This window comes from Euprymna scolopes, chromosome 41, assembly GCF_053919585.1.
Source record: "Euprymna scolopes isolate OS-2025 chromosome 41, ASM5391958v1, whole genome shotgun sequence".
NCBI classification, from domain to species: Eukaryota; Metazoa; Mollusca; class Cephalopoda; order Sepiida; family Sepiolidae; genus Euprymna; species Euprymna scolopes.
The window spans coordinates 1,646,714-1,664,952 of NC_136522.1; the positions used below are offsets into that span (position 1 = coordinate 1,646,714).

At 34.5% G+C, this 18,239-nt stretch overlaps 1 protein-coding gene across 3 annotated transcripts in view; it reads left to right on the forward strand.

The window, feature by feature from the left end:
- The window catches only part of LOC145266294 (uncharacterized), a 109,131-nt gene extending 96,016 nt beyond the window's left edge, over positions 1 to 13,115 (forward strand). For 2 of the 3 annotated variants that reach the window (XM_080121841.1, XM_080121842.1), the window contains exons 3-4: positions 12,033 to 12,412; positions 13,022 to 13,115. In XM_080121841.1, the coding sequence (XP_079977967.1) occupies positions 12,033 to 12,295 (263 nt within the window). In that variant the 3' untranslated portion in view covers positions 12,296 to 12,412; positions 13,022 to 13,115. Of the gene's footprint in view, positions 1 to 8,380; positions 11,164 to 12,032; positions 12,413 to 13,021 lie in introns of those variants that run through there. The other variant, XM_080121843.1, reaches the window with a different exon arrangement.
- The last annotated feature ends 5,124 nt before the right edge of the window (positions 13,116 to 18,239 follow it).

The window sequence follows — 18,239 nt, forward strand, 5'->3', positions numbered from 1 at the left end:
CCACATTCTTGATACATGTTCTTAAAATAAGTCTACTAAGAGTACTTTCTCCCAGTCTTGCTCATACTAACTTCTCACTCGATCTGTTACCGCCACTTCTACTCAGTTAAATAGCATTTATTATGAGTGCAGGAGTTCATTCAAGGATAGATCCCCCTGCAGCAATATACTTGCACATGCATAAATGAATTAAACATACTTCAAATTAAGTAAACATTAAAAATTTATGTAAAATAATGAATATAAAAATTGTTAATTTTTTAATAAAATAAACAAAAAAATTTTAAATTAGAATTCTAAATTGTTTCAAATTTTTCAACAGAAAATAAAATTTTATTTTCCAAAATAAAAATTTAAGGAATATAATTTTATCTGTCTTCAAACTCAAACAATTTGTGATTTGAAAAACAAAAAATTTCATCTCGTTCACCAAAGAAAATTGTAAATTTATTGAAATTAGAATTAAAAAATTTGAAATTTAAATCAAAACAAATTAATTCGTGATGTTTGTAAATCTATCACCAAATCTTCAACTTTAAGAACAAACAAGAATCCGCAAACGCCATCCAAATAATTCCAATAATTTATTCCCTCAAGTTGAAAATTTTCTAATTTGTCTCCTTTTATTGTAAACGAATGAATTTTTGAATTTTCATCCAAAACAGAAATTTTTTCATGTTTTTCAAAAAAGAACTTTTTCACTTGTTTTAAAAACAACTAATTTTTTTCTTCTCTCTCTCTCTCTCTCTCTCTCTCTCCCTGATTAAAATCAAAAATCACAAATGTCTGTGAAAAAGAAACAAATATCCAAAGTTAGAAGTCCTCATTCGAAACGGGAAAAATTCAATTCGAAATTCGCTATTTTTTTGTTAACTCAATAAGCGAACAATTCATCACAAACAAAAATGTTTGCCTTTTTTTTTTTTTTTTTTTTTTTTTTTTTTTTTTATTAATGTGAATCAGTTTATTGACCGATTTATATTTTTTGATTTTATCAAATCAGATTCAGGAGGATTACTGTTTTACTTGTAATCGTTAATTCAAAAATGGTATAGGTACATATGACAGTAATAAGTCTGAAATCAACTCGTAGATCACTCAGTTCCAATGTTAAAGTTGACGGTGAACAACAGGTAATTCTCACAATTTATGCTTGTTCATTCATGGTCGTGATAAAAAGCGTACAGGGATCTAAATTTGCAATGGGCCAGGACTTATATTTGCCTAAAAAAATAGAGCCTAGGGGTGGGATAAAAATTATCCGCTCTGCCAACTGATTGGTCAATTGTAGCCAAATAGTTTAGCAAAGAAGAATCAATTTGCGGGAAAAAAAATAGTTCTTTTGTTGTCTGCTACAAATTTCTTTGATTATTCGTTTACAGTTTTTGCCGGATAAACGAGATGGATCCGACATCGTGGCTTTGGCATAAATCAATAGCTTTCTGCGAATAGTTAAATAAATACGATGATAATTGGCATTTTGTCTTCGTCAGTGGCAATGAACGTCGAAAAACTGGAGATTGTCTTTTCAACATTTTCTATCCAAAACAAAATTTCTACATGTCGCCGATCTTCATTCATCAAATGATCAGAATTTAGTTGACGTGTTGCAATCTGTTGCAGAATTTTGTCATTTTTCTTGTGTAATTCAATGACATTGTCCAAGTATGTCTTTCATTCTAACATTCGATTTATTTGTACAAACTCAAAGCATAATGTTTTACCTTTTTCTAAAGTAAATTCGTATTCCAACGATGTTTTATGGATTTTGATATAGTTATATACTATTAATAATTATAATAATATAATATAATTTATAATATAAATATATATATATATATATATATATATATATATATTATTTCTCAGGCTTAGATCTTTATTCTAAGGTTTCCAAATAATCACATGCTTAGAAAGAAAATTACATGTTGCAATCATGCTGTTAGTTTTACATGCGTATAAATGACGTGTACACTGTATATATTTAAAAAATAGTTTTATTTACAAATTTTTAGTTAAACAGATTACAAGTTGTTGTGAGGTATCCTTTACCGTGTACTACACAGACCTGTGCGCTTTCGTTAGGATCAAATTCACATTTTTCTTCTGTGAACGGATCGTTCATTAAAGAGTCCATGAACGCTGGTGTTAAGTTGTTATTGATCGGTGGGTTTTCTACATCCCATGAATCTGGTAGGATGGAGAAATTAGCTGGTGATTCTGGTGAACTGTCTGGTTCTATTGTTAGTATTTCTTCGCCGTCATTGTCGTCTTCTGCCGCGTACTTTGCTCTCTTATTAGGACTTAACGTATCTAGTGCACTCTGCATGAATAGTGCAGATCTCTTAGGTTTTCTAGCTATTATTAAACTTTTTTTGTATATATTTTTTAAGAGCGAGTCTATATGTGGTCTCCATATTGTTAGCCACATGAGTGGGTTTATTTTACATATTCCCCATTCTTTTAATATGTCCATTTTTCTTGTTGTTTTATAAATGATCATTCTGTGTCTTAACGGTTGTTCCTCACCTGGTACTACATTCCACACGTTCGTGTTGCTCGTCGATAAGGATGGTGTTCTCTCTATTAGTCGTTCGTTTTGATGTTTGACGTTTACTAATACGTTTGTCCCTTCGAGAACGCATTTCGCTTGTTCTACGTTCTCTTTAGTGAACCATAATTCGTCCATGTAGATAATGGATTTATCTGCGCAGCTGCCGAAGCAGAAACTGTCAGACTTTTCTGTTCTTATTGTACCGCTGTTTAGTAGTCCGTCTACAACAGATTTTAATATGTAGGATTTTCCGCTGGTTGTTGGCCCTTGGAGGTGAAATGCATTAATTTTTGGCATTATTTTGTGGCTCACGTTAAAGAGGTCTTTCCCGAATTGCATCGGGTCTATTTTATGGAATGTACACCATTCATCGTATATATCGCAGGAGGTGTTAACATCCCAAAAAGTGGTTCCTGTTTCTGCGTTTAAGTGCTGTTTTTTTTTTTTTTTGTTTTTTTTTTTTGGCGATTTGTTGCCAGATAGGTGTAATCCTCGTCTCTGCGTTGATTTCTGCTGCTGCGTCGTTCATTAAGGCCTTTATATTTGGTGTACTGCGGTATGTTACAGACCATTCTTTTTTGATTTTCGCGTCTTTTTGTTGAAATACATACTTCATTATCTGACCCTGGTCCGTAGCGCCGGCTACCTTCATTAGCGATTTTATGAAAGCAAACTTGTTTTGCCTCACCGTGTCACTTGCTACGTTTATTTTGTAATGTTCGTCCTGTTGTTGTTACTGCAAATTCACCGTTTGTTAGTCGTTCCATGAACATTTTCTGTGACGGTGTGGTTAAGTCGTTGGTACAAAGTAGTTGTCTGTTTACTTCTCCCTTTTTGAAGTAGTCAATAAGTCCGTCAGGTTTGAAGATTGTTGGACATGTCATGTCGTATTGTCGTTGTGCGCGCTCCGATTTTAAATATTCTTTTAGTTTACCGAAGGCGTAGTTCGACGTTGGGTGTTGTCTTGCCCAAATGACGATGTGGAAGTGTGGTGCATCTTGGCAATTCTTGCTATTCGTGAAACTTCTTTCGTGGTAGATGCATAGGGAAGGCAGCTGACATAGTATCTTCAGGACGTATTTCAGGTGTTCGTCGGCACCATGTTGTAATATTACAGATGGATGGCTGTATTTTCCATGGTCAGTCCAAGTGAAATCTTGTTCCTTTTGGAATCTGTATATGAACGTGTATGCTGTTAGACCGTTAGTGTTGCTCGTGTCGAAAAATTGTTTGTTAAAATCGGAATTCATATCTTGCTTTCTTGTCGTTATAGGTTCCATGTTGACGTGTTGGCATTTCTGCGTGGAATGTGAAAATCCCATCATTTTTGACGCCTTCACATGTTCTTTAAATGGCGCCAGGTTGAAGAATTGATCTTTTTGCAATTATTTTGGACTCTGTCCAAAGTTTTCATGAAACCCGACTCACGCACATACTCCATGGAAATCGCAGAATGTATTCCACATCAGCGACCAAGCCATTTCTCTTTCTAACTAGCAGGGGCACTTGGAAATCCCCTAGGATTGTCACCTAAATAAAAGGCTCTAATTCAACTCTCATTACTCTCCTTCTGCGCCAAATTTTCAACTATAGCTCTAATTAAACTCTCGTATTTGTAGCTTAACATTTTCCCAATATATTTCTGTTTTTCATGAAGAGCACAATTGTTCCGCATCTACATCACCATCGTAATTTCATTAGACCATGCCATTGCATCCAAATCTTTAAACGTGTGTTCCATTTTTATAAATCTGTTGTGGCTTTGGATGCAAATTGTTGCACAAGAACTTTCCACACTCCCCGCACCAATATTTTGCCATGAATAAAACCTGAATCGCATACTCCATGGAAACATGAGAAATACCAATATTTTGCTACAGATAAGATGCCATCATCCAAACACGAATCACATTTGAATTCGGATGACGAAGAAAATTCTTGTCACATTTAATTCCTTCGACAGAATCTGTGAAACAACAAAGTTTTTCCAGTTCACAAATTCTTCATGACATTTCAGACATTTGCAATTTGTTTTGGCTTTGTCCAAAGTTCTGATGAAACATGACTCGCATACTCTATGGAAACATGAGAAGCATTTGAAGAGTCTAGTTAGGTGTCGCAGCCAACACATCAATAAAGAAATTTTTTCGTGTTATTTAAAATTTGCACAAATTCAAAGCATTGTGTTCTACCTTTTCTGAAATCTAATAATATTCTAACCTCATTTTATGGGTAGTTGGATTGGAATTCTTCAACAAATTTCAAAAGATTTTTAATTTATTTTAAAACGAACACTGAATAGGTTCACATTCATGCACACGTCAGTTGGTTGCACTAGAGCTTTTCACATTCCCCGCACCAATATTTTTTCATGAATAAAACACTAATGCTATACTCTATGAAAGAAGTACCAATATTTCGCAACAGATAAGATGCCATCCTCCAAACATTGGAATTCGGATGAGCATGCAAATTCTTTTTACATTAATCGCTTCAATATAAATAAAATAAATAACAAAAAAAAATCTTTTTTAACAAAATAAAAATAAAAAAGATAAAAATATTTTTCACTTTTTTTTTTTTTTTATAAAATAATTTTAAAAAATTAATTTTTTTCGACGGAAACCAAAATTTTATTTTCAAAACAAAAGTAAAATTAATATAATTTTGTTATTCTTCAAATAAAATCAATTTTTTGTTTTGAAATCAATTCAATCCGAATCACAAAAAAAAGTGTTTAAATTTATTAAAATTTAAAAATGTTCTTTTTTCATCGAATTAATTTGTTTGAAATTTGAACCAAAACAAATTAATTCATGAAGTTCGTAAATTTGACCACCAAATCTCTCCAATTTAATGATCAAGCATAACTCCATCCACCCACCTCTCAGTCCACATTCTCTCTCTCTAGCTGGGAGCACACACAAGAGGCAATAAAGAGAAGAAGCAGAATAAAAGTTTTATATTTTTATACAAAAACAAAAAGAAACAATGTTAAGTGATCTCTCTGGCTGACGAAAAATCGACTGCGCATCACTGTCTCCATTGACATCTACACCAGCAATTTCATCAGGATGGTCTGCTAACCAGGTTTCACATTCTTCCCGAAGAAAGTGGCATCAGTCAACCAGTCTGTGCTCTCAATGTTGGTCTTGTGCTCTGTCACAGCCTGCAACATATTTTTGCCCTGAATAAAACCTGAATCGCATACTCCATGGAAACATGAGAAATACCAATATAGATAAGATGCCATCATCCAAACACGAATCGCATTGGAATTCGGATGACGAAGCAAATTCTTGTCACATTAATTCCTTCGACAGAATCTGTGAAACAACAAAGTTTTTCCAGTTCACAAATTCTTCATGACATTTAGGCATTTGCAATTTGTTTTGGCTCTGTCCAAATTTTTGATGAAACATGACTCGCATACTCTATGGAAACATGAGAAGCATTTGAAGAGTCTAGTTAGGTGTCCTAGCCAACACATCAATAAAGTGATTGATATCGATTAGAAGCCATTGTTTTCCAAAACTCTGTGCTATCTATCTTGCCTCTACATAACATTGCCGTCCTTGGAGCGAGCCTCACATTCTCTTCAGCCCTCACAGACAGAGAACAACACTAACGCTCTGTGCCTCGTCAGTGTAGCTGTGTCAAAGCTCAACTCGGCTCCCTCGAATCTGAGCTAATCTTCCCCCAATATCATTTTTTTACATAGCCCTTCGACTACAGGGTCGTGCAGCTAAATTGGGACTAACATAACTTTTTGTAAATTCGCTATTTTCAAAGGCAAATACTGATAAAACGTAATTTTAACTTATATTTATTTCTTCTTTATTGTCTACAGAACAAAATCATTCGATGTGAGCACCCTTTGCGTCAATAATTTGGGAGATTCTCGAGCGAAGCCGTGAACAACTCCTTTTTACATCCTCGGGGTCAAGATTACGAAATGCCCGACGAATGGCGGCCTTCAGAGAGTTGACACTTGGATGTGAAGTTACGTTAGACTCTCCCTCAATGACGCCAAACAGCCAATAGTCACAAACATTCAGATCTGGGGAGCTGCTGGGCCAAATATCCTTCGGGACCATCAAAGGAAGATTCTTCTTCAGGAAATCCTGAACTTTCTTTGCTCCATGAGCGGGCGCAGAGTCTTGAACAAGCATCACTTTGAAGGGGTCATAGTTCCTACGTATCTAAGGCATCAAAACATCTTTCAGAATTTTCAAGTACTCCGCTGTGTTGATTTTAAGGCCCGCTTCGATGAAATGAGGAGGCATCACCTTACCATCACTTGCGACGGCTGCAAAAACCATCACAGAGGCGGGATTTTTGCTCTGCATCACAGGAGGACCTTCTGAAGGATCGTAGGCAATTACCCGAGTGTTCTGGCGATTTGCAACCTCATCAACAACAAACTTTTTCTCGTCAACAGAAACGCGGACATGTCCTCCTTTGTGTTTCAGATAGTTCAGAAGCTTTGGGCATCTTTCAGCTCTTAGGGCTTTTGCGCGGGTAGTTAAAAGGTTACGGACTCTCCTTACGTATGACTTCATACTAAGGTCTTCCTTGACTGCCCTGCTGATGGTGCTATGACTCACTCTGCGCTTTTGTGCCAGTTTTGACATCGACTGACTTGGGTCTGCCTTCAACGTCCTTTTCAGCCCAGCAAGGAATGTTTTGGTTCTCTTTCGATCACTGCGGGGACTGTGTCGACTTCTCTGAACCTTACCCTCGGCATCAAAAGCAACAACAACTCGATAAACAGTCGATTTTGCATAGCCTGTGCTCTTAATAATGTCCGAAACAGAGTTTCCGGCGCGTCTCATTTCACATATCGTCATTCTTCGTGCTGATTCCGCCATATTTGAGCGAAGTATGCCAGATCTTGATCTGAAATATTAAAGCAAAGGGTTTTATAGATTGTCTGCAAAAAAAATTTAGTCATAGGTTAGAAATTACGGAAGATATGTGCTGTTAAATTTAGTCCCAATTTATCTGCACGACCCTGTATATATATATATATATATATATATATATATATATATATATATATATATGTTTAGTGGTTAAAGTTAACTTCTGAAAATTAAAATATAAGCATATTCTAGTTAAGAATTTGTTTGACACAAGGAATATATAGAGGGGAGTTAAGGTTATATATAGTAATAACAAAGCTGTAAAATAGATGCAGTTAGTTTTTATTATTCAGCAGAATATTCTAAAACTGGTGTGTTAGGTAATCCTTAATCCACAGTTTCAAAGAATGCTAATTCTTCTTATCAGAGGAAAAACTCTTTGCAAAATAATCAGATAGGAATGCTAAACATTAGCATTTCTATGCATTTCTGCATGAAATGAAACTAAAAAATTTATGAGTTTTAGTCATAAAATATAAGAATCTAAATATAGAAGCAATTCATACAAAGAGTTCTTTCAGAAATATTTTGAGGAAAAAGTCAATTAGATGCATATAGGTATATAGCCAATTGGTACATATATATATATATATATATGTATAAGGAATGAAAAAATATACCAGCGGTGGTTGACGTTATGTTTAAAGAAAAAATAGAAAAAACCGAATGAAATTATTAAAAAATCAACGTTTCGTCCTTGTTTCAGAGGACATCTTCAGGATAATTGAAATAAAAATGTGATAAAAGAAAAAGTCATAGATCGTGCGAAAAAAGACAGTTTTTTAAAATCCAACCCATGTCGGGAAAGGACGAATATGTGTGTTCACGCACGATCTATGACTTTTTCTTTTATCACATTTTTACTTCAATTATCCTGAAGATGTCCTCTGAAACAAGGACGAAACGTTGATTTTTTAATAATTTCATTCGTTTTTTTTCTATTTTTTCTTTAAACATAAACATATATATAAGAGCACGCATGTACATATATAGATCCATTCTCAGCTACCCCCTTCTCCCATTAAACGTTTAATGGGACAAGGGGGTAGCTGCACCTTTTCCAACTCCATTCTTATTTTGAGTTCTTTATCGATGAAGGCTAAATGTGCTTTGGTCGCCTCGGCCTTCGCTTGAGTGATAGCTACGGTGGCAGCTGCTGATGATCTGCTGGCGGACCATGAGGAGCGAGAAGCATGAGATCTTGTGCGATTCGACGTGTTGTCTGCCATCGTTGGAGGGGAGAAGAAAAACTGATAGAATAAAACAAACAAGATGGATAAGTTTTTGTCTCCGTGTTGGGAAACTGTAATCTGCTAAGAACTGTAAACACAGCCACGGTTGGTAGGGTTCGTAGTTCTGACGGTTGAAGTACATTCCACATGTTATCCGTCTGTCTGGGAAGCCTCCATTTTTTTTTTTACTGTACTGTCTCCAGGATGCGTTTGATTATAAACATGCGATCCTTGAATAGTTAGCATTAAATGCATACCAACAATCAAAAATCTTAAGACAGGTTTAAAAGTGTAAGCCATGTTTAGTTTCAGAACAGTTTCCGGTGTTTCGTTCTACGCAAGTCCTGGGAGGTGACTGGTTCGCAGTAGACAGTTCTCGAGTTGGAATCCGCAGAGCAAAAGATTCTTCCTGTATTGACACGAAGAAAACTGATAAGTCGCCCAATCCGTCTTCTCTTGAAAATACTTCCTAGTGATTCCAGTAGGTCCGCTAATCAAGCTAAAGACCTTGAGGGGCGCATGTCATGATCTGTCACAGGTGTTGTGTGAAGGTACTTAGCGTTTAGCCCACGACTATCAATATCTACAGGGTGGTCAAAAAGTCAGGTGACATTTTAAAGAAAAACGATATTAGCAATACACGTATATTTAAGTACCATACATTGAAATATAAAATGAAACAAACATGAAATATGTTTATTTTGTTAATTGTCGTCCATTTCTCTCTATTTGTTAACTTAAATCTTTCTTCAAAATGTTTAGAATTGTTCCCCTTTTTATTCCTGATTGGCGTGCCATATTTCGTGATGATGTTTTGGGGGTTTCATCCACAATTGCCTGGACAGTAGCAATATTCTCATCAGACCGACCGGTTCTTGGTCTTCCTGACCGAGGTAAGTCAACAACAGAACCGGTTTCATCAAATTTCCTATTTAATTTAATTACATGCTTTCGTGTTACAGTAAAGCCAGGAAACAATGTAGAGAACTGGCGAGCAGTTTCAGCAGCATTTTTATTGTACTGAGTGTACAATCTTACAATAGCAACCTTTTGCGGCGTTGTTAACTTTTGGGTGGCCATTATACCTGAAAGAAAGAAGAATATAAATGACACAACACATAGATTTAAAATTAAAGTTTATATATTACACTCAAATATTTAAACAAATAATATTAAAACGAATAGAGATTATAATGGATCATATTGTTTTTTCTACCTTTAACATGTTACCTGACTTTTTGACCACCCTGTAGACTAAACATTGTCATATAGTAAATATGGATAGTAGGGTTTTCTGTCACTGAATAAGGGCTTTTGTCTACTATCCCTAAGGACCTATAATAAGGAAATAAAGAACCAGAAGTATTAAATTCCTCATCCCCTCCATACATGACAGCAAACTCGTCCTGGTTTCTTTTTACATATATCGACGACACTCAGTTCAACCAATCAGAATGAATTAAAATGTATCAGCAGAAATCGGAAAGACAGTACGAAAATTGTACGTCTCTTCACTCACTAGTGCAGAAAAGGATTATCCAAAAATGCACTTGATAGATCCGTACTTTAATGTCTATTGTGATCTTGGGTCGGAAGAGGCACGAAAGTCGTGTATGTATTTAGGACCGATTTAATTGTTAGATTTACTAATGGCACAGATTTTTCAACACAATTGCACAATCGTCGTATTTGATAAAAAGACATTAAAAATGAACAGTTCTGCAATATCTTGAAGCTTTTTTTTTTTTTTCCCCTTCATCTAACACGTGTTTTCATCCATTTATTTTATTTTTTTTTTTTTTATATATTTTAATCAAATTTTCTGACTGAACACATAAAAACTAAAGATATTTTAGAAGGCTTACAATGCGGAAAAGTACAGTCGTTATGATAAATAAATAAATGATAAATAATTCATTTTTTTATTTATATTTATTTATTTATTTATCTAAATCCAAGAAACCACGTCATATTTCTTAAACTACTCATTTCTATCCAACACATTTTCAGCTTTTTTTTTTTTGTTCATTTTATTTATTCTAATTTATATTATTTCTATTTTTCTAAACATTAATGAAAACTTCAATTGCCTTCCTCTTTAAACTGTTGAAGGAGAATTGCTTAAATATTAAATGGATTCACGACACATGATTTAATGTGTTTTGTTTAAGGGATGTTAGGGTTATATGAATCATTCCATATTCATTCTTCGAGGTACCAGGTTGACGAACTGAATTGCTTCAATCGTGTTCTTAGTCTCTGCTCACGTCTGCGTGGTGATGAGGTTCGTGGATTTTTCTTTCCTCATCCATTTCAAAGATCTTCTTCGAAGAGGAAGGTTTTCTCAAAACACAAAGAAAAATGTCAGGATAAAGATGGCAGGAAATCGATTGAGAACGACTACAAGATTATTTGTTGCTGTACTATCGTCGAAATTATAACTCCTGCTCAGGTAAGTAGAGTTTTATTTCTTCTCTTTCTCTCCTACCCCCTCCCTCTCCTGCCTCCTCTCTCTCTCTCTCTCCGACCTTCCCTCTCACCCTCCCTCTCTCCTCCCTCCCTCCTTCCCTACACATATAAACACGCAATAGAGAATCACATCTAAGAACGTTTAACACTCATAAAGACAACGCATATATACATATTTACACCTGTTATTTATTTATATATATATATATATGACTAGGACTAGAACAACAATATATTCTTTTCATTGTTATGCCTCTCAAGTGTGTATCCGTTGATATCTTATATGCTTTTATATAGTGATGTGGTTCTCGGTTGATTAACTGTGTCGGATATATACTCGAGTCATGAAAATGAAAAGAATATGCTGTTGTCATAACCCTAATAATGACACACCTGTATATACTTGTTATACACCCCCGGCTATCCAACTAATCAATTTCTATATAGTTTAATAGTATTTTTGTTTCCCCAACAAAGGAAGGATTCAACCTAGTAATTCATTCCCATTCGTTAGTTCATACTTTTCTCGATAATCATGCCTTGGATTTTTTTGAAATTATGCACAAACATTAGTCATGGTGAAAGTAAATTTTTGCCAGGATGGATTTTCCAGGATAACTCGGTTGCCCACCTAGGGGGCATTATAGGAGTAAAATTGCCCCCCAAATTCATGGAGGGGGGGGGGCACATGCTCAGCTTGTTCATTTGGTAAATAGGTTGCAAGATTCTCAACATCGAGACAAATATGTTGAAATATTGTCGATGACTTTTTAACTTGCCTTAAACTTTGTTCTGTTCACGTTGATAAAGTTTTTTTTTTTTTTTTCTTTCTTTCTCTGATGATAATTTCAGGTGTGACCTCATTGGCATACAAAGAAATTGCCGAGAAAACTCACAAGTGTCTACATGAATGCAGTACTCGGTTGCCAGGGCTTGACAGAAGGGCTACCATCACCACACCAAAATCAACAAGAAAATCTACCGTATTGGACATGGTCTGCACACTCAGATCTATCACTTCAGTTGGTGGCTTCCCTCACAAGGAGCTGAGCAAGGACTTCCCTATATTGAAAGGATGCGTGATGGGGACAAAGAGGAGACTCGTCATTCTATGAAGGTCTCTTCTCACTCATTTCAGACGCAAGGACTTGGAGAAGATCATTTTCAAGTTTATTGATACGGCCAGCATATATGAAAACGGTCGCTTCCAGACTGTTGAAAAGAACTTTCTGGTAAGCGTTGACTTTTTTACACCCTCACAATCCCCACCTATTACAAATAACAGCAGATACTTCATTTTTTTATTTTTATTTTTTTATTTAATATATTAAACATACTAGCTAAATAACTAAAAGAAAATATATATGTGTGTGTGTGTGTGTACTTAGGAACTCACACATCTTACAATACATAAGTAAACCATCATTTACGATCTGAGCCCATGAAAATCCTTATTCAACCAAATTGGATATCAAGTCCAACATAAACTAATTCCTGATAAACCGCCCTTAAGTAATCCAATTTATCAAATCTCCATTACTGACGATTACTACGATATTATCCCATTGATTACTGTACACGCAATAACCCTTATCCCCGAGTGGCTTCTGAGCCTTGATAAGTGATGACTCCCATGTAAAAAAAAAAAAAAAAAAAAAAATCTCATTTCCAAACGTTCAACATTTCTGGTATGACAATTTCTTGCTTCTAAAATAGAAAAAATTAAATTGTATTTACAAATTTATAAAAAAATTTTTTTTTTTTTTTTTTTTTTTTTTTTTTTAATGCTAACTGCTTTGTGGTGATTGCTTTTTCATTTTTAATTCTATTTTTCTTTCCAGGCTTTTCTGAAAAAGGATAAACTGAAGGAAGAAACTGCCTAAACTGTTCCGTTGTACTGAAAGAGAAATTTAAATAAAATAAATCGAAACTTAATTGGCTTTTATTATATTTAAAAAAATAAAAAAAATAAAATCTGAACTCCTTGCACTTGTGCCCCCTCAACGTACATATCGCTGATAAACCTGCTTAGCAACAAAATCACACCCCTTCACTGTTGCGGTCCCTAAATGCCAGAAAGCTTTCTACTCTGATAGCTTCTTCCCTTGAACAACAAGACATTGGAATTCCTTTCCTGCTATCTGCTTCCCCGCTTGTACGGATTTGCAGACATTCAAATGTAATGTAAACCATCATCTTGTTAATCTTTCTTAAGCATGATCCCAATTAGTAGTCCCTGACGTCTAAGTGACGATATGCATTGTTTGGGGTGAAGGTGAGTTTTTAAAAAAAAAAAAAATATTTTTCGTCAAAACTTTGTAGTTATTCAAGGAAATGGAATTAGAAATTAAAATAATTGTAAATTCTGTCAGTAAATTGGTTTTCCCCATTATTATAAGTTTGTAAAATTTCAACCAGGTCTTGAAACAAAGTATAGTCGATATATGTCATAATATATATTATAAATTGCAATATTCCGACTTTGTTCAATAAATCGAACATTAATAAAAAACAAACAACTTTTTTTTTACAAAAGACAAAAGAATCGCCTCTTATCAAGGCCAATGAGTTTAATAATTTAACATTAATGACTGAGCTATGAAGACATGCTTGTTGCAAGGCTAAAAATTTAAACATAAACCATTAGCCACTACATTATGCATGCATATTTCACCTGGCAAATTTCAGTTTTTTCTAATTTTCACACTTCTGTACAAATTATCCTGGGCTAAAACCCTAATATAAAGTTTCACATGTGTTCGAATACCCTATATATGAAGTTTCATATCTGTAGACCAAAAACTGAGAGAGGAGTTTGATAGGCAAAATTTTTTAAACAAATATATATATATGCATACATAAGTATATAACAAAGTTTGTGTTTACTATAACCTTTTTACGCAAATATTACGCAAGTATAAATCATGTAGAATATCTGCATGAATATAATTATATGTAATAGTTTACTAAAGATGATCATCCCATAAGAAAACTGAAAAAACTAATAGGGACTTGATTAAAATGAATGTTTAAAAAGAATATGCAAATTAGTTAGATCTTTTGCAGATGAATGCAATTCCATGACTCGTATATAACAAAGTTTTATTTGTTTTTAAGTAAATAGAAAAAAAGGTTTTAATAATACACAAAAAAAAAAAAAATTATAAGAGTATAAATTTTTTCACAAAAGTCTTACACAATAAAAACGTAGGGGTGGGACTTTGTTTGTCAGGGGTATTTACGTCGAAGGGGGGGGGGGTACAAGGGCTTGTAGTTCATCGAAGCATCCACCATTAAAATACTTGTAAAACAGGTAGAGAGATACAACATTTTATCGATGGGACAGAGGTTGAAGCTTAGATAACAGTTCAGAACCTATCAGGTTGGCAACTCTCTCTTGAGCCCTGTCCAGGAATGAGACTAGTAACAGATGCACCAACCCAAATGTAACAACAATACGCCATACTTGAGCGAATGGTGGCCTTGTAGAAGTACAGGATACTTTCAGGCGTAAATAACTTTCTAGCATGATAGAGAGAGCCCACCTTCCTCGCAGCAGTCGTGGCAAGACCCTCAATGTATCTGTTCCAGTTCATGTTTCCTGTAAACGTTAAGTCAAGGAGTTTGAACAAAGTACTTCCAGGTAATGTATCTTTAGCCATAGTTATTGGTGGTTGGGAATCTTTCTTGTAATTATTAAAGGAAACGAGTTCAGTCTTGCCAGCATTGAGCTTTACCATCCATTTTTTTTTTTTTTTTTTTTAATATAGACTACACAACATTTACAGCTTGGAATGTTTGGTCAGGAATAACTCAGAAATAAAATAAAAAAAAAAGTCGATTTAAAGTAGGTTGGAATTTGGTTGGTTAAGTAAACAAAGTTTTAGCTTACGTGAACAACAGGATTTGGTCGGTTTTGCTGGCATAATAGTTTGCAGAGAAGAAAACTAACGATTTGGTGAGAAGTGCTTTAGTGAACAGACATGTGGACGACTCTGTTGGAAGCAGACAGGATAATGCATGAACATGTAGAAAGAGACTCAGCGTGCGAAACTCCGATAAAGGAATTGATAAGACAAATAAAACCATGTAAAATATAACTCATTCTTCTGGCGTTCTTTTACGGTTTGGACAAATAAGGTATGTGGTTCCTTTGGTCTGAAACAAGCAAACATATTATTGCTAGATTGTAAGACGTTTATTTATTTTATTTTTATTTTTTACTTATTTCTCTTCTTGGTGAGAAGATTCAGAGTAAGTAAAAAGGGTGAAAAAAACAAAAAGGAAAAACAAATAAAAAGTGAAAAAAGATCGACTTCTACACAAGTAATTATCAAAGATCCAGCTGCAGAATTGATAAGAAACATGTTAGAGAACAGACGTGTGGACGACCCTCGTTGGAAGCAGAAGGGGGAACCAGTGAGCATGTAGAAAGAGACTTGGCGTGCTGCCAAACTCAGACAAGGGAATCATAAGACAAAGAAAACCTATGTAAAATATAAGTCATTGTTATGGCGTTCTTTTAAGGTTAGCAGACATATTGTTATCGTTTGTGTCATGCTTGTTAACGATGTGTATTTGTGAAAAAGAGGCCACATACACAATGAACATTTTATATACATTCGTGAGCAAAAAAAAGGGATAAACAAATTTTATACATTTTATTTCGTTAAAAGCTATATTGAACAAGGAAACTTAAACGAGACTAATAACACAGGACAAGACATTTACTTTAATAAATGCTTAGGATGGAATCGCATTCCCTTTTGATTTATTTATAAGATCAATCCTTTTAGACATGCTCTCAACCAAAGTGGAACACTGCAAAGAGGAGATGCTATTCCATTCGCTTTGCACAGCTTCCTACAGTTTGTCATTATTCAGAAGGGTTCTTCTGGCCAATGCACGAGATATTATGGACCAAATATTCTCGATTGGGTTTAAATCGAGGCTTTGACCTGGCCCAAATATCGCATTAATTGAATTATCAGAAAACCATTTTCTTGTGACTTTAGCAGTGTGTGCAGGAGCATTATCATGTTGGAAAATAATGTTCTGGGATATTCCAAGCTTCTGGATACTTAGTAACACTCCTGTTTCTAATATTCGAATGTATTCCTTTGCATTGATTGACTTTTCGCATCTAATAAGTTCCCCAACTCCTGCTGCAGTAAAAGTTCCCCATACCATTATCCCTCCATTCCCGTATTTAACTGTCGATTTTATGCAACTTGGCGAAAATCTTTCTCCAGTTCTTCGAATGCACCGTTCGGGAGCATCACTAACAAGACAAAATCTTGATCCATCTAACCAGAAAACATTCCTGAACCAGTCTGTATCTTTCTTGCCATAACACGAGAAAAATCTCTTTCTATCATTGATGTTCTTCTTAGATAAGAATGGCTTCTTTGCACACCTTTTAGAAGAAAATCCCATTTCTTCCATTCGTCTAAATATTGTATATCTAGAAAGAGAATTTCCAGCCCATGTTTTGAATTCTTTGCTATGGTCAACATAAGTTTTCTTTCAATCCTTCAAAACAGTTAATTTAAGCCTGTGGTCGTCCTTCAAAGTGGATGTTCTAGGACGACCAGATCCAGATTTCCCTTTTACCAAATGTTCGACATCAAACCTTTAACCAATTCACTTCACTGCAGAAAAAGATGTTTTCACTTTTTCTTTTCTCAAAATATCAAAAATCTGCTTGTAAATCATTTTCGACTGTCTTAATCCTGCAATTCGGTTTTTTATATCCTCGCCAAGATGCGGTCTTACCATTTTTAGGATTAATTTTTCCACTTGTTACTATATGCTATAATAATAATTATCTGCAAAATAGACATTTTCAGTTAAAATTAACAAAAATTCATAGAAAAATATGGAAAAATCGATTTCTTCCTTCTTTCACGCTTGACCCATTTTTTATTTTGCTCATGAGTGTACGTGCAAGACACAATGAATATTTCTACACTCTGTATACGTACATCTGTTATATCAAAGATGATTAACACAAGAAATACAAGACACATATATCTATAAAAGTGAGAATGTGTGTGAGTGAGGACACTTCTCAACCTATATACTCAATGAATTTTTTTATCTAAAACTTGAAATTTAGTATATAGAGTATTCAGTGGGAAACTTTTTTATCCGGAAAAAAGGGGGCTGCTAAGGAGTTAAGTGTTGGTTTGTGGAGGTCATCAGATTTTTATCTGTCAAATGTTTCACGAATGTGCATGCATGAATTGTTCCCGGGACAGATTACTTATGTTAAGAATAAGTAGGCTTGAAAACACTTTTTAAAGACATGTCAAGATGGTCTAATGGTTCTTGTGCTTGACTCGCTGTCTTTAGGTTTTGGTTTCGATCTCAGCTCCAGTATTGTTTTTACTTACAAGAAGTGAACTATTTAAAAAAAAAAAAAAAAAAAAAAAAAAATACTCGCATGCACATGTCTGAGTTTCTGTATGAATTAAAATATATTTATGCGTATTTTTCGACTGGGCATATGTTTTTATAATGTTTATTTTTTATTAAAAAAATGTGAGAATTTTATTCCCACATAGATTAGAACTTTGGCAGAGCGCAAAATGTAAAACACAACAAATTGAAAAGTGCACTTACCTGATGGCTTTAGTTCCAGGTCGTTTCCTTTTCTTGCAAAATATGTTGAGAATCTTGCGTCTGCATAAGCCTAGTAGTTGACTTCTAGATGAAGAGGTAGTTGAAAAATCTTGGCATGAAGAACTGGGGTTTTTTTTTTTTAATACAACAATCAATAAGTAATTCGGATGCATCCCATGAGGTTGTAATTAACCAAAAATCAACAATCTTTGCCGACTGAAAAGATAATATTATGTCAAGAAAGAAATATGCAACTTATTAGAATAAATTGTCTCAAAGATACCATGACAATTTAGGCGTTAAAGTTCCTTAAATTTAGCAAAATAACATGAGTCCAGCATCTTCAACATTTTTTCCAGAACTGATTTTCAGTTCTAAAAAGGCCCGCAACTCGCACAGGTTAATATTTGAATTCAACTAATAAAAGTGTGTGTT